We start from the raw sequence: 13,997 nt of genomic DNA on the forward strand, positions 1-13,997 counted from the left end.
TATTACAAAGATGGCAACTCTCCTTCAATTAACTTGTAACATTGAAGCAATTCTAAACAAAATGCCAATAGAATTTCTTTTGGAATTTGACTGAAATATAACTAAAGTTTATCTGAAAGAATAAATGCACAAATATAGCTGAAAATATTTTGAAAAAGAAGAATAATGTTTGCTCCAGAGTAACGTTTGCCCCATTAAAAAGCTAATCACATAATAAGGCAAATTATAAAATGACAGTAAAGGTTCAACATGGTTCAGGAATAGAGAAGGATGCCAACCAATCAAAAAATAATAAATCCAGAAAGCACTCCAAGTATATGTAAAAATTTAATATTTGGTAAAAATGGTTTAAAACAGTGGAAGAGGGAGTTTTCAATAAATGATGATGCAAAAACTAAATAAATATTTAGAGCCTTAATCACATCTATATCAAAAATAAATTCCATTTGGAGTAAAGATTTAAATCTTAAAAAAATCAAAAGAAAGAAAACACAAATATTTATATAATATTGAGATGGAAAAGACTTTTTTAAAACATATCACCAAAAACAGAAATCACTAAAGAGATTTATCTAAATGGAAAATGTAGTATTTCTACCTATCAAATACATCATGAATTAAATTTGTACATATGACAAGGGGCAAAATGTCTGCAGCATACAGAACAAATGGTTGATGGTTTTAATATACAAAGAGCTCTTAAAAAGCAATAAAAAGTGAACTCCCAACAGAAAATTAGCAAATGTGTTTATTCATTCCTTCAACAGGTATTTATTGTGCATCTAATATGTGACAAGTATTGTGCTAGGGGCTAGAAATACAATGTTAAAGAATCTAGACATCCAGACACAGTCTCTTCCCTCATTCATTCCAGTATGAGAAACAGACACACACATGAAAAGTAAATAAACAAATAAATAAAGTTACAAATTGAGATAAAGGATTGAGTAATGAAGAAAACAAAGAACTGAGATAGCAAATGGGAGAAGAGTGGTGAGGACTACTTCTCCTCAGTCAATGCTCTGGGCAGGCCTTTCTCAAGATCTATTGAAGCATTATAGAAAGGACAGCCAAGAAGAGCAGTTTAAGCAGAAATAACATTTACTAAGCCCCTGAGGTACAGAAAAGATCTCGGCATGTTGGAGGAACCAGTGTGGCTGCATCATAGTGAGCAATAAAGAGGTGAGCAGGGATGGGGATGGAGAGTGCTTACAGGACTGTGTAAGCCATGTAGGGGGGTTAGATGTTTATCTTACGAGGAACAATTTATCCAATTCCATTAATAGTCATTGTTGCCACTGTATCAAGAATGTACTGAAGTGGGGTCAAGAGTAGAAGCAGAGACAGTAGGTAGGGCTTGCTATCACAGTAATCAAGTGAGAAAAAGCATTCATCAGGATTAAGTGATAGCACTCACAATGGAATGAAGCAGATTAAAGGTATATTTTGGAGATAAAACTAACATATTATGCAGGTCTGTTTGATGTAAAAAAAGGAGGTCATCAAAAGAATCAAGGATGACTCTTAGGTTTCTAGCTTGAACAAGTGGTAGGATGGGGGTGCTGTTTACTCTAATAGAGAAGGGGGGAAACAGGTTTGGGATAAGAATGAGAAATTAGATTTGGGACATGTTAAGTCTGAAAGATCCAACTCCTCCTAATGAAGATATTAAGCAAACAATTAGATATGTGAATCCAGAACTTAAAGGTAAAGGTAGGGGGGAAAAATGAAGCCCTGTAGCATACAGATGGTACTTAAATCCATGGAAATTGATTTATTTATGGGGAAGAACACAGAAAAAAGGTGAGGGGGGGGACCTGAGTGGACGTGAGAAACCTCAACTTCACAAAGGTAGGCAGAAGGAGTGTAACAATGATCAGTGAAGGAGGAGAAACACCAGGAGAGAACAGTGTCTTGGATAGGAGAGAACATTTAAAGAAGCAGACAGTGGTCAAGGTGAAGACAGAAAAGTGTCCTCTTGGACAGGGTAATATGAAAGTGACTGGTGACCTTAACAAGGACACTTTCCCTGCTGGTGGTGGTCTGGGGAGCCACATTATGGACTGAAAAGTAAATGGAAGATTAGAAAATAAAGACAATATATAACTCCCTAGAGAAGTTTAGTTAGTTACAAAGGAGAGCTGAGAAATGGCTAACAGATGCGGGGGTGGGGGGCACTGGAACATGTTTGCAGGCTGATGAGAATGGTCCATTCAAGACAGAGCTTGATGATGCAGAAGAGAGAAAAGGGGAAATCTAAGGAGAAATGCCCTCAGGAAGGCGACAGGAGACGGTGTCCAGAGCACAAGAGGAGGAGCTAGCCTTCGTGAAACTTCCTCCTAGTCACCCAAAGGAAGGACATGCTTACCAAGGTAGCTGGGTTGGGGGTGGGGCACGGGGCTCTGACAGTGGGAAGTTGAAGGAGTTTTTATGTAATATATTCTATTTTCCAAGGGAAATTTAAAGTAAACAGCCAGGAGGGGATCAGAAAAATATGAGGAGAGATGAAAAGATTTATCAGTTTTTAGTGGGAAACTGAGACTCCCTAGGAACAATAGCACCAATTTGAGGTTGGAAATAATAAGTTGGAAGTGAAACTAATTGACTGTACTGTGTGATTTTCTTGATCAAAATGTTCAGTTGTCCCAATCAAGCCCATGGAAGGCAAATGCTAAAGTTGATCCAGAGTTGGGATTTTACCAGACAAGTGGAAGAAACTGAGGTTCAAGACTGCTGAGAGCACTGTGTTTCATGGAGGATGATTAGAATGAGGGACTGTGGCATCTAGGCTAGACAAGGAAGGAAGTGAATCTAAAACAGGGGCTGACAGTGGGGAAAACGAGGTCAGTGAACTAGAAGTCAGTCAACAAGGGACCCAGAAGGATAGGAAGACGGTGACTGGAGTGGAATGTCTGCCAAGGTGTTAGCTCGGGTCCATCGAGAAGCAGACACCAAGGCAGGGTTCGACTTGCAAGTTTTACTGAAGGAACATCCGTGAAGGAAAAAGGTAAGAAAACAGGGGCAGGGAGGGGAGGTCTTCACGCCACAACGCAAGTGTGACCCTGTGCAAGGGCAGGGCGCTGGAGCGAGAAGAGCCTCAGACTGCATGCAGCACAGTTCGCAGAGAATGTCAGCCAGGCTGCGGAGGAGTCCCCAGGACAGTTGCTCGTTAGAGGAGCCCGGCATGTCCCGCGAACAGGCCATCACTGACACCCACACTGCCCTCAGTGAGGGGCTGGGAGCACCCCAGGAGAAGCATGGCGTCAGTGCAAAACTGAGCGGATCCCCTGGGGCGGCGGGTCTAGAACTACGAGGGCAAGGACCGATCCCAAGGAAAGAATATGGTCACTGGAGATGAAGTTACAAGGAGGGGACTGGATGTGGGCGCTCAAGTTCAAGCACAGTTATGCATTACACACTCCAGATCGTGTCGATGACCCCGGAGTCACTGGGGATTTGTACACTAATTAAAACAATCGTCTGGCAGACGGGGAGGGGGGCGGTTGGGGAGGTAACCGGCTTGCTGAGGAGGAGGATTTGAGGTGAAGACGACTAAGGCGGTAGCTAGTGTTCGAAGAACTTGGGAAAGAAACTGCCCAGGAAGTTGATAAATTACCAGGAGGGAAAGAGGATGCTACCGCCCAGGGGTAAGAGTCTCAACAAAGCCGGGGTGTTGGCAGGCAGGACGAGGAAGTCAGGCTCCGAGAGCAGCATCGGCTAGGCAGGAGGCCATCCTCCCGACCCGCCGGCCCTAAGGCACGCGGTCCTCCCGAGGGGCTGCGCGGGCCAGCGTCCTGCGGTGAACGAGGCTCGATGACAGCGCGGGGTGGGGGCCGGTAGGGAGGCGAGCGGACAGCGGAGCCCCCGGGGAGTTCGCGAGGCTGTCGGAGGGGACTTCCCGGACCCGGAGGCGCTGGAGGGCGGGCGGGGAGGAAGGCGGGCCGCGGCCGGGCGCCTGAGGTACTCGGGCTGTGCGCAGCGCTGGCGTAGTCCCGCCGGTGGCCGGGCGGCGGCGCTCGCGGCGGCGCTCAGGGCGGCGCGGGCTTCCCGAGGCCGCGGGCGGCGTGCTGGCGCTCCCGGGCGGCGCCGCCGCGGAGCTTGGCGCGGCAGCTGGCGGCGGCCTGGCGCGTGGTGACGGCGCCCGCCGGCGGGCAGCGGCTCCCCGGGGCGGCCGGGCGCAGGGCGGCGGCGCTGCGGGGCGACGGCTTCCCGAGGCTTCGGCCCGCACGGGCAGCAGCGGTCCCCATGGAGAAAGACAAAGACACGCCGGTTAGAAACGGGACTCACGCGCCGGCTCCTCCCAGCTACTCCCGGAGCCGCGAACCCAGACTCCGCGCGGCGCCGCTTCCGCCCAACAGGTTGTCCCACCGCCACAGGAGAGAAACCTGTGTGCATCAGGGGAAGCCTGCACCCAGCGGAAGGCTCATCCAGGTTTTAGCAATGTAAGGAAATGTATCAGAGCCCTTCTTTTTTTTATACTTTGACCCGCACCTCTAGTTTTAGAATTTTCCCGTAAGGAATAATTATGAATAATACAAAATTTCCATACAGGGTGTTCAGTGCAGTATCTATAACAGAAGAAAACAGCAAAAACAAAAAGCAACGAAAATTTTTAAAAATTCAAGAAAAACTGGACATGTCATATATCCAACAGTAAGATGTCGGTTTGATTACGGTCTTTTTCTTATAATGGATATTAGCCTATTAAAATAATGCTGGGAAATAATACCTAATCATATGAGAAAGTATGTATACTAGATGGAATGTAAAACATCCGTTTTCATCCCCATTTGTACTGTGTAGAGGTGTATACGTATGTGTGTACGTACACACACACACCACCATAGATGTGTAAAACACTCCAAAATATGACATGGTCATCTCCAGGTGATGAGGCCTCAGGTAATCTTGAGATATTTCCCAAATTGTATACAATAAGCACATTTTATTTTTATAATAAAATACGTTAATTCAATAAAATTTTACTCGATTCTTATGTACCCATTCTAACTTTCTCCCAATTCAAATTTATGAAAATAATCATCTTATTTAGCAAACTGGTGGGCATCAGACCTTATTTTACTCTAGTAATCATTTCTGCTTCAGACAAAAGTTGGGGGGAGGATTTCTGGGCTTTTAACAAACCTAATTTGATTTATAATTGCCACAGGAAAAAAAAATTATATTTTTGGAACAAATGTTTTTTATAATACCAGTGTTTTAACAATGTATTCAACAATTTTCTCTTTAACTTAAAAGAACTTAGGGGGAGCAAAACTAAAATGTTACAATGAACTGGAGTCTAAACATCTTTGTCTTCCAAGAGAACACATTTAAATTTTTAGCAGTTATTAATACTTTGGAAGTCTGTTTTGCCAAACCTTGTCTCAGGAAAATGCTTAAAGATCACAGAAAATTATACTGATATAATGCAGGGGTAGGATTCCAGGGCATTGTTGTTAAATTGATAGAAAATACATTATAAGTTCCAAAGATATTTTAAGCCAAATGACCTCAGAGTTGTCAGGTTGATTTTACTTAATGATGAAAAAAATCCAAATTTAGATGTTCATTAGAATATTGCTTAAATATATGATGACCTAATCATCCACACCTTTCTACAAGTTTCCTTCTTTCTGAAGGGACTGGACAAAAATTATCATGTCTAGAGGCACACTTCTAGTAAATGTTTATCAGAAATAAAACTTACACAGAACAAATCCAAAGAGGCCAAATGTTTCTGTTAACTAACCACTCCTGAACAAAAAGGTTGCTTGAACTTTTTATAAAGCATTCTCTCTTCAAAAACCTTATTTTCCACCAAGTGAGTTATAAACAGGATTAAATACAGATAAACAGAAGAACATTTATTTTGGGTGTTGTAGTCCAACTTTCATTAACTGTAGAGTGATTCAATTTGACATTTTTGAGAATCTATTTTCTCAGGCACTGTGCTTACACACTAAGACCGGAGAAGGTAACAGGGGGTTGTTCCTACCTTTAAGAAGCTCTATCTAGAAAATTACCTTCGGATTATTAGAATAACTCAGAGCCTGGAGCTAATCTGAATCCCTAAATCACCCCTCAGTCCTGCTGAAGCTTTCTTTCTCACATTCTTTACATGAGCTTTCTAATTTCCTGTCATTCCTTTGCTCATCCATAGCATCCTATTGTCTCCACACTAGCTAAATTATTAGTTCTTAACCTTTCAGGGGAGTCAAAGACCAGTCTGAGATTCCGACTAAAGATACAGACTTCTTTTCCAGAAACATGCACCCAAATGCATACACCCTATACTTTATTTCATTGCACTGGAAACTGATTTCCTGAACATAAGCAATATACAAAAACCAATATTTATAAATGACTATGCCTCCCTCACATTGTTACTTTTCATAAAAGAAAAATGGTGGCTTCCTGAAGAAAATTACTTGAAAAAATTCTAACTGCTCAGTAGTAAATCTGAGTGAGTTTTGGCTTGTTGAGAGGAAATTACAATACGGCCTTTGACATAGCAACACATACATACATCTTCTTCAATGATCAGCTGCAACTTTTTCTCCATGATAACAAGTAATGAAATCTTTGACTCACAAAGCTATGCTATGCAGAACCAAAGCAGAATTCCACAGAATGCTTTGTCAGATTGAGGTAGCCTCTGTACTGGGACACTAAACTCCTCCAAGACTTTCAAGCTAGAGTCAAGTGACACTATTTCCTCTGTTTTCATATTCAATTAAGGCCTCTTGAAAGGCAGCAGAAAGCAGACTTTCTAGTAGAGAAAAACAACATATTCTGTTCCTCTTTCTTAGTAATACCTCTTGGAAAGGCGGTGAAAGCAGCTGATATGGATGGAGAGTAGCGAGACACAGTAACGTATGGCTATCCTTCCCTCATCAAAGCAGAAAGGCATTAAGTGTATCTGACATGACAGGTGCACATCCGCCCTCAAAGTGATATCACTTTTTTTTCTTCCACTTGAATATTAGAGAGATACAGAGAGAATTGTTTTGAAAATGTTGACAACCTTTTCAATTTCCAAAAAGTGTTTTAAAATGGAATTCTTTGATGACATCAGGAAGCACATGAAAACATGAAGCTTGATGCACTCAGAGGCATCAATAGTTTCATCCAGTTCCAAGCTGAACGACCACGTTTTTCTAATTCTGAAGTAAGTGGTATTTGACAGGAAGCACTGCCTCAATTCTCTTTCATGGACCCTATTTTAAGAAATTTTTCACCAAACTACTTAGCTCTCCACTCCCCTAACATACACTGCTATTTCTCACCTCTATGCTTTTATTCTTGGTATTTCACCCATCAAAAAATGTTTTCTCCCTCCCTCCTTTCATCTATGCTAGCACTGCCCATCCCTCAAGACTCAGACCAAAGCCAATCCTGACAAGCTTTCCCTGAATATCTGTCTGAAATGATCTCTCCATTTTCTGAACTCCCACAACAGTGGTTCTGAGAACACCAGCTGCAAAAGTTCACCATAATCCGTATTTTTACAAATACCAGAAAGAGCTGTGGCAATGTCCCCACTGTTTCCCTAAATCTATTTTGCCACTCTTAAAAGAATAACTGATCCCTGGATGGATGAAGAGCAGAAGGCTGACAATGCTCATTGTTGCTGAAGTAATCAACTATTTTTCCTTTCTATATTCTTTTACATACAAAAAGTTTTGCCAACTGTGTACTTGTCATACCTGCAATTTCATTGTTGACTGGTGGTGATCATTCACCACCATCATACCTCCTGGGGTTTTCAATTATTGCCTCCCTGTAATTCTAAGAATCCCGATGCTGCTATTATTTTCAAAATAACTTTACATGCTATGAGAAAGACTTAGGCAGAGCTTGAAATGAAAGTAAGCGTGATTAGATGGCAAGGGCTATACCTGACATCATCTGTTCAAAAAAGATCTAAAATTCTATCTATTCTAGAGCTGAGCAGTAACTTGAAGATGATCTCTTTCAACAGATTCACATTGCAGATGGGAAACTTGAGGGAATGAGGTATTTTGGAGCAAAAAACTGAAATTTGAAAAGAATCAAAGTCTCAAAAACAAAATGGTAACAAAATCATCTGGAGCCAAAAATGATTGTCATTAATTAGCTCATGGATTCAATATTAAGGATAAATGAAATTAAGGAGTTAAAAGAATTAGAGAATAAAGAATGAAAATAACTCAAAATGTAAAAGATGAAATAGATCACTCATCTAAAGAAATGGCCCAAAAGACTGTCTTTGACAATACAAGCATCAAGGTGACCTGAACTCAACACTATTTATACTTACCAATATTAGTTATCATTTAATTACTGTATGCCAGGCACTGAGCTATTTTACAGATATGCCATTTTATTAAACTCTAATGGGAAAAAATGTGCTAAAGGAGATCATCTATAGTAACTATGTAAGAAAAAAAATCAAGAAATCAAAAGCTGGCCATCTGTCTGCAGCCTGGTCTAGTAAAAAGGATGCTCTGAGAATTGAAGAACATCTGGTGTGAGTGGCAAATATATTCCTTGGGAAAAACGAATGCATTATACTACCAGAACTTACTAATTTTGGTCACTGAGAGCTGATTCAATGCTCATCAAGCAATCTTCTGATTATAATTTAGTAGACTGTAGATTTGCCTATTTGGAGAACATACACTGAGCCCTAAAAATGAGAAGCCAGTATGCCTGATAGCCCTCACTGAAAATTTTAAAACTAGCATTGTGGAATTTGCACACCATATCTAGGAGGTTGGTTAGAGTGACCCAGTTCTCTAGCACCCAGTCACCTTGCTAGATCAACCCGTAATTAAGGCCAGCCTTGGAAAGTAATGGCCACGTCAAAGTTACCTGTGAAGACTGGTAGGGAAGCTAGCCTGCCCTCCTTGTCTTGTTCCCCATTTGCAAACTACAATGCCAAGTGCCATGTGATTTCAAACACACATATACACATCCAAATGCAATCAACACACACAGACACACACACACAGACACACACACACACACACACACACACACACACACACCAGAACCAATTAGGAATGAAAATTATGGGAAAAGGAGGAAGAAAATACAGCATTTCTCCAGGCTCCAGGGTACCAACTTGTGAATTTACAGCTTAGTTTTTACAGCAGAGAAGGCTCAAGATTGGTCTTTTTTAATGACACCAAAAAGTGTTTGTTTCACTTGTTAAATTAGTCATTTAAGCAAAAACAAAAAACATTTCAAGTGGAGGTAGAATTGGAACATATAAACTTACACCATAGAATAAATACCAAAATATTTTCTGTGTCTCACATAATACATGGTTACTTAAGAGTTTGTTTTTGTTTGGGGTGCTCTGTTTGTCAGCTTTTGTTTTCTGAGAACATCTCCATAGGAGAGAGACCTATAAATACAGGTTCTAACCTGACTTCTCACAGTTTTTGACAAGACTAGTTCTCTTACATCAAGAATTCCAAAGTTAGAATGCAGTAAGAACCAGGAGAACCCTGTATTCAAGGTTGAGGACAACACATGTAACACATGCAGCACTAATGCTATAAGCCTCAAAGATATGATCTTATTTGTTCTACTACTGAATTTTAACTATTGTGAAAGTATTATAAAAATATACTTTTAGTATGATTAACTTTTTTCCAACCAGTAATGGACTTATAGTTAATACTACTTTCAAACAGAATTACTCAGTAAATAGTGCATTGAGAAGTGTTGCCATCTTAGGGAGAACGCAGGATTACTGTCCATCTAAACTAAAATCCAAATATAAATACTTAGCCTCCATAAATCCTATCATGGACATTTGGCATAGGATTTTTTTTTTTAATGGATTTGCCTTTTGTGATATAGTTTGGTCCAAAAGATCTAAAACTGTGTCTTTAGGCCCCATTAATGTCTGAAAAATAAAGCCATAATTGCATTGAAATATATCTATATCTATGTAGATATAGATATATATGCCAAAATAAAATGACCAAAATTAAGGATACATTTTTATGCAGATGATCATGAGGCATATTAAGAAGATTAAAACACATAGTTACAATCTGGTTTGAGAAACAAATGAAAAATTGTGTCTGTTATTTGCATATGAGGTTGGAGATTTAAAAATTTAGAAAATAGGGGATCCTGGCTATATCAGTCAGTAGAGTGTGTGACTCTGATCTCAGGGTTGTGAGTTCAAGCCCCATGTTGTATATACAGATGACTTAAAAATAAAAATCTTAAAAAAATAGGTATTAACAATTTAGAAAATAAAGATTTGGGTTTGATATTTATAACATCATTGCTTTTCCCTGGCACTGAGAAATTAAACATTTTTGTACATTCCAAACAGATTTTATACAAGTCTAAAGGCAAATCATTTTCCTGAAAACTCTGCCTGTCATTTCTTTCTCAAATGGGAAAGTAAATATTCTAATCACATATTTTAGGTTACTAGCAATAACTATTATATATATTTCACTTACTTTTTTTTTAACCTTCAACTTTATTATAAAATAAACCAATGACCATGATCTCTTTCTGAAAGCAATGTGACATAGTACATTATGGTCACATAAGGAACGCAATATATACTAGAGACAACAAATAATTTAACACTTTGTCCATTCACATGAATAAAAAACTGGCTGTTTAAATGATAATGTAGTAAAATGGAAGTTCATGGACCAAAGAATAAGCATATCTGGGTTCCACAAAACTCAGACATATGCCATGTGGAAAAAAAAAGTGGGGAAGAAGAAAGGTACAGAAGAGTGTATACAAACATGCTACCATTTGCATCAAGGGGAATGTATACATTTCTATGTTTATCTACACATAGAATAGCTCTTGAAAACCCAAGAAACTAGTAATTTGACTCTGGGGTAGAAAATGAGGGAAGAGAAAGATGGGATAGGAAGAAAACTTACCTTTCACAGAACACCTCATTGTACTGTTTTATTTTTTTACATGTATGTCTTATTACCTTCTAAAATCATCTTTAAGAGATAGCTGGCCTCCATTCCTGACTTCTTCATTTACTACCTGTGTGACCTGGTGCAATCACTTACCTCAACTTTCTCCAGTTTAAAATGAGGTTCTACTAAATCTCTAGAATCCCCATCTGTAATTCAATAGAATCATGGCTCAAAAGATGGTATATACAAAATGCCAGGTGGCTAAAAAAAAAAAATAGTTTAAGACCTTACTTTGCAGTTACTTATATAATGCAATATTATAATTATTTACACTTCTTTGTGTTCTGTTCCCATCAGGCTATAAGGGGGGGTGGTGGAGAAGTACCACAACAAGCAAATGAGTCTGGAAATAAAATTCGTGTTTGGCAATTCAACAGTATTTCTCTCCTTTGTTTCCGGTTAGTCCTCTTTTTTTATATATCTATACTATTGCTTCCAAGATACAGAATTCCAGAATATATTTTGATAAATGAATACCTATTAAAAATAACTGTAAAAAAGTATGGTTTTTGTGGCAGAGTTTAAAAAATGGATCCTGAGATAGGAAAAAAGGTGGAAAAATCACCCCACAGTCCCCTAAAATTCGCCCCAGGATCTCCTAAAATCATTCATAATCTCCACTAACACAAGATACTAACAGAACCAGAGTAGCCAAGTCAAGAGCAATAGGTGGTTTAGGCCAAAGGAAGACAGGAAGAGGACCCTGAAAAGAAAGAAATCCAAACTGACATCTAGAGAACAGAGAATAGGAATACACCCGATGATTCATTTATTCATGATGCTGAGGAGAAAGACTGTCAGGCCCCAAAGCATTGAGAGTCTAGTTAACCCTAGTTAAATAATAATGCAATAACAACACAAAGGATGAGTGTGAAAAATTAGTGGTAAGGTAAATATTGTGAGTTCATCAAGGAAGAGGTCACCATGGGTTGGAGCTATCAAGAACACAGTCATAAAAGAACTAGGATTTTGAAATCTGTAAGATAAGCAAAATTATGGTGGTAGCATGGACAAAACAGTCAGCAAGGGAAGTCAGTGTTGGTAGAATGATGCCTTTAGTTTTAGTCATAGTTTGATTTTAAATAGCAACTTTGCAAAACCTGTTAGAAATTAATTTCAAATACTGGGTTGCCAAATTTCCTTCACAGACTACTACATGGGAGAGATGCCATGCTAGTATTACACCAAAAGTGACTGAACAAGTTCCAGTACAAGAACAATATGCATCTAGATGTAACTTTAAATAGGGTAGGGCTCTGAGGTATGAGAAAATCATACTTATACAGGATGTTTGGCAAACATCTTCCAGTATTTTCTTGCAAGTACCTAGCATCATTTCCCATTACAACCTTCACACCCAGGAGTCAGCTCCACCCAAGATACACAAAACCAGGAAATCAAGAGGTGCCAGTTTTACTTTTCCATTGATTAAGTCAGTAAACTCGGTCTAGTTGATGTAATAGAGTGCTGTGGATTTTACTACATAAAAAAGAATGTCAAAACAAAACAAAAACCACCCTCTATCACTCAGTGATCTAGTAAAGGTAAAAGAATATCTAACTACTTATTAAATTTTGGCATAATACATACTATAAATTCAAGGTACTCATTATCTCTTGGATAAAAAAATCTGTGTTATTGAAATATGATAAATCTTGTAAGAAATTTCTAAACAAAATTTCTAAAACGTTGGCACAGGGCATTAAAGAATATCAACAAATATAAAGAAGGTTATTAAACAAATGAAGTCCTCAATGCAGAAAATATATTTTCTAAAATTCTGTTCAACTCTTCATTTCTGTTACAATCCTACACATGCCTAAATACACAAATTACCTTTATTCAATAATCACTTAGTGATTTACTGAGGTGAGAATGGGTATATAGAAGTTTGCCAGGAAAAAAAAATCAATGTTTAAAGACAAATTTTTTTTAGAAGAGAAGATCTGAAATAAGTATTAGTTAAAAGTTTATGATTTAAAATAATTCTATGCTACAGCAATGTGCCTTGTCTTATTTTTACACGGATATTAGGTTTATGCTAATGTCTATTATTAAAGTTCAAATAACAAGAAAAAGAAATTGTTTTCAAAGCATTAGAACAGAAAACTTTAAAGGTTTCTTTTCTCATTTAACTACAGATTATAAGACTATAATATAGGTGTCCTCTTCTCATTCAAGTCTGTCAGCATTTCTGTTACTGACTTCAGTTTTTAAGGGTCATAACTCATCCATAAAATTTACTCTATTAAAACATGACAAAGATAGTCTCCCAGGAATTCTTCCCTTTAAAGGGAGATTTTATAAGTTAATCAAAAGCTGGATAGCTCTAATGGTATACAGACCTATGTTCTCAGTATTAAGTCACTATTTCAATCCCAAGCAGGGCTGACATCTTAAAACTCATTTTGCATACCGTACTCCTCAGTATCCATTCTCCTGGGCAGGGTAAACAGGCTGCTTCATGTCAGTTCTGAGGGCACAAAAATCTCCACCTGTGGAGAGCTCTAGTGGCAATCTAAATGGCAAGGTCTAAAGTTTCATCGTTAGGTTCTCCCTTCAGAAAGAAAATGAAAAGAAATTGGGAGAAACCAGTGAGGGCCACAGGAACATATATAACAATGCAGGACCTAGTTTTTAACTGTTATCTTAAATATTCACCCATGCAGAAAGTGCAGCTTAGCAAAGTAAAATTAATATACTTCAATCATCTGGTCAGTGTTTAATAGCACATTTTTCCCCTTAGAATCTGGGTATGGATACTAAATTAAGCCTATCCTAAGGATTATGTCAGACTCTATTAGTTTGGTGAGATGGCTTCCTCCTAGTTTTCAGAAATAGTTTCTGCCTTGATCAGAAGCACAGGAACTAGGGACACCTGGGTGGCAGTCAGTTAAGCATCTGACTCTTGATTTTGGCTTAGATTATAATATCAGGGTTGTAAGACTGAGCCCCGCATTAGGTTGTGCAGGGCGTGGAGCCTGCTCAAGATTCTCTCTCTCCTTCTGCCCCTCCCTGTGACCCTTTTCT

At 39.0% G+C, this 13,997-nt stretch overlaps 1 protein-coding gene across 4 annotated transcripts in view; it reads right to left on the reverse strand.

Moving 5' to 3' along the window:
- Window positions 1–730: 730 nt before the first annotated feature.
- Window positions 731–13,997, reverse strand: part of ZNF800 (zinc finger protein 800) — a 48,719-nt gene continuing 35,452 nt past the window's right edge. For 3 of the 4 annotated variants that reach the window (XM_045062951.1, XM_045062949.1, XM_045062950.1), the window contains one exon: window positions 731–4,215. In XM_045062951.1, coding sequence (XP_044918886.1) covers window positions 4,029–4,215 — 187 coding nt within the window. In that variant the 3' untranslated portion in view covers window positions 731–4,028. The other variant, XM_045062952.1, reaches the window with a different exon arrangement.

The sequence above is a fragment of the Mustela putorius genome, unplaced genomic scaffold (genome assembly GCF_011764305.1).
Source record: "Mustela putorius furo isolate JIRA1106 unplaced genomic scaffold, ASM1176430v1.1 tig00003845_pilon_pilon_pilon, whole genome shotgun sequence".
Taxonomy (NCBI): domain Eukaryota; kingdom Metazoa; phylum Chordata; class Mammalia; order Carnivora; family Mustelidae; genus Mustela; species Mustela putorius.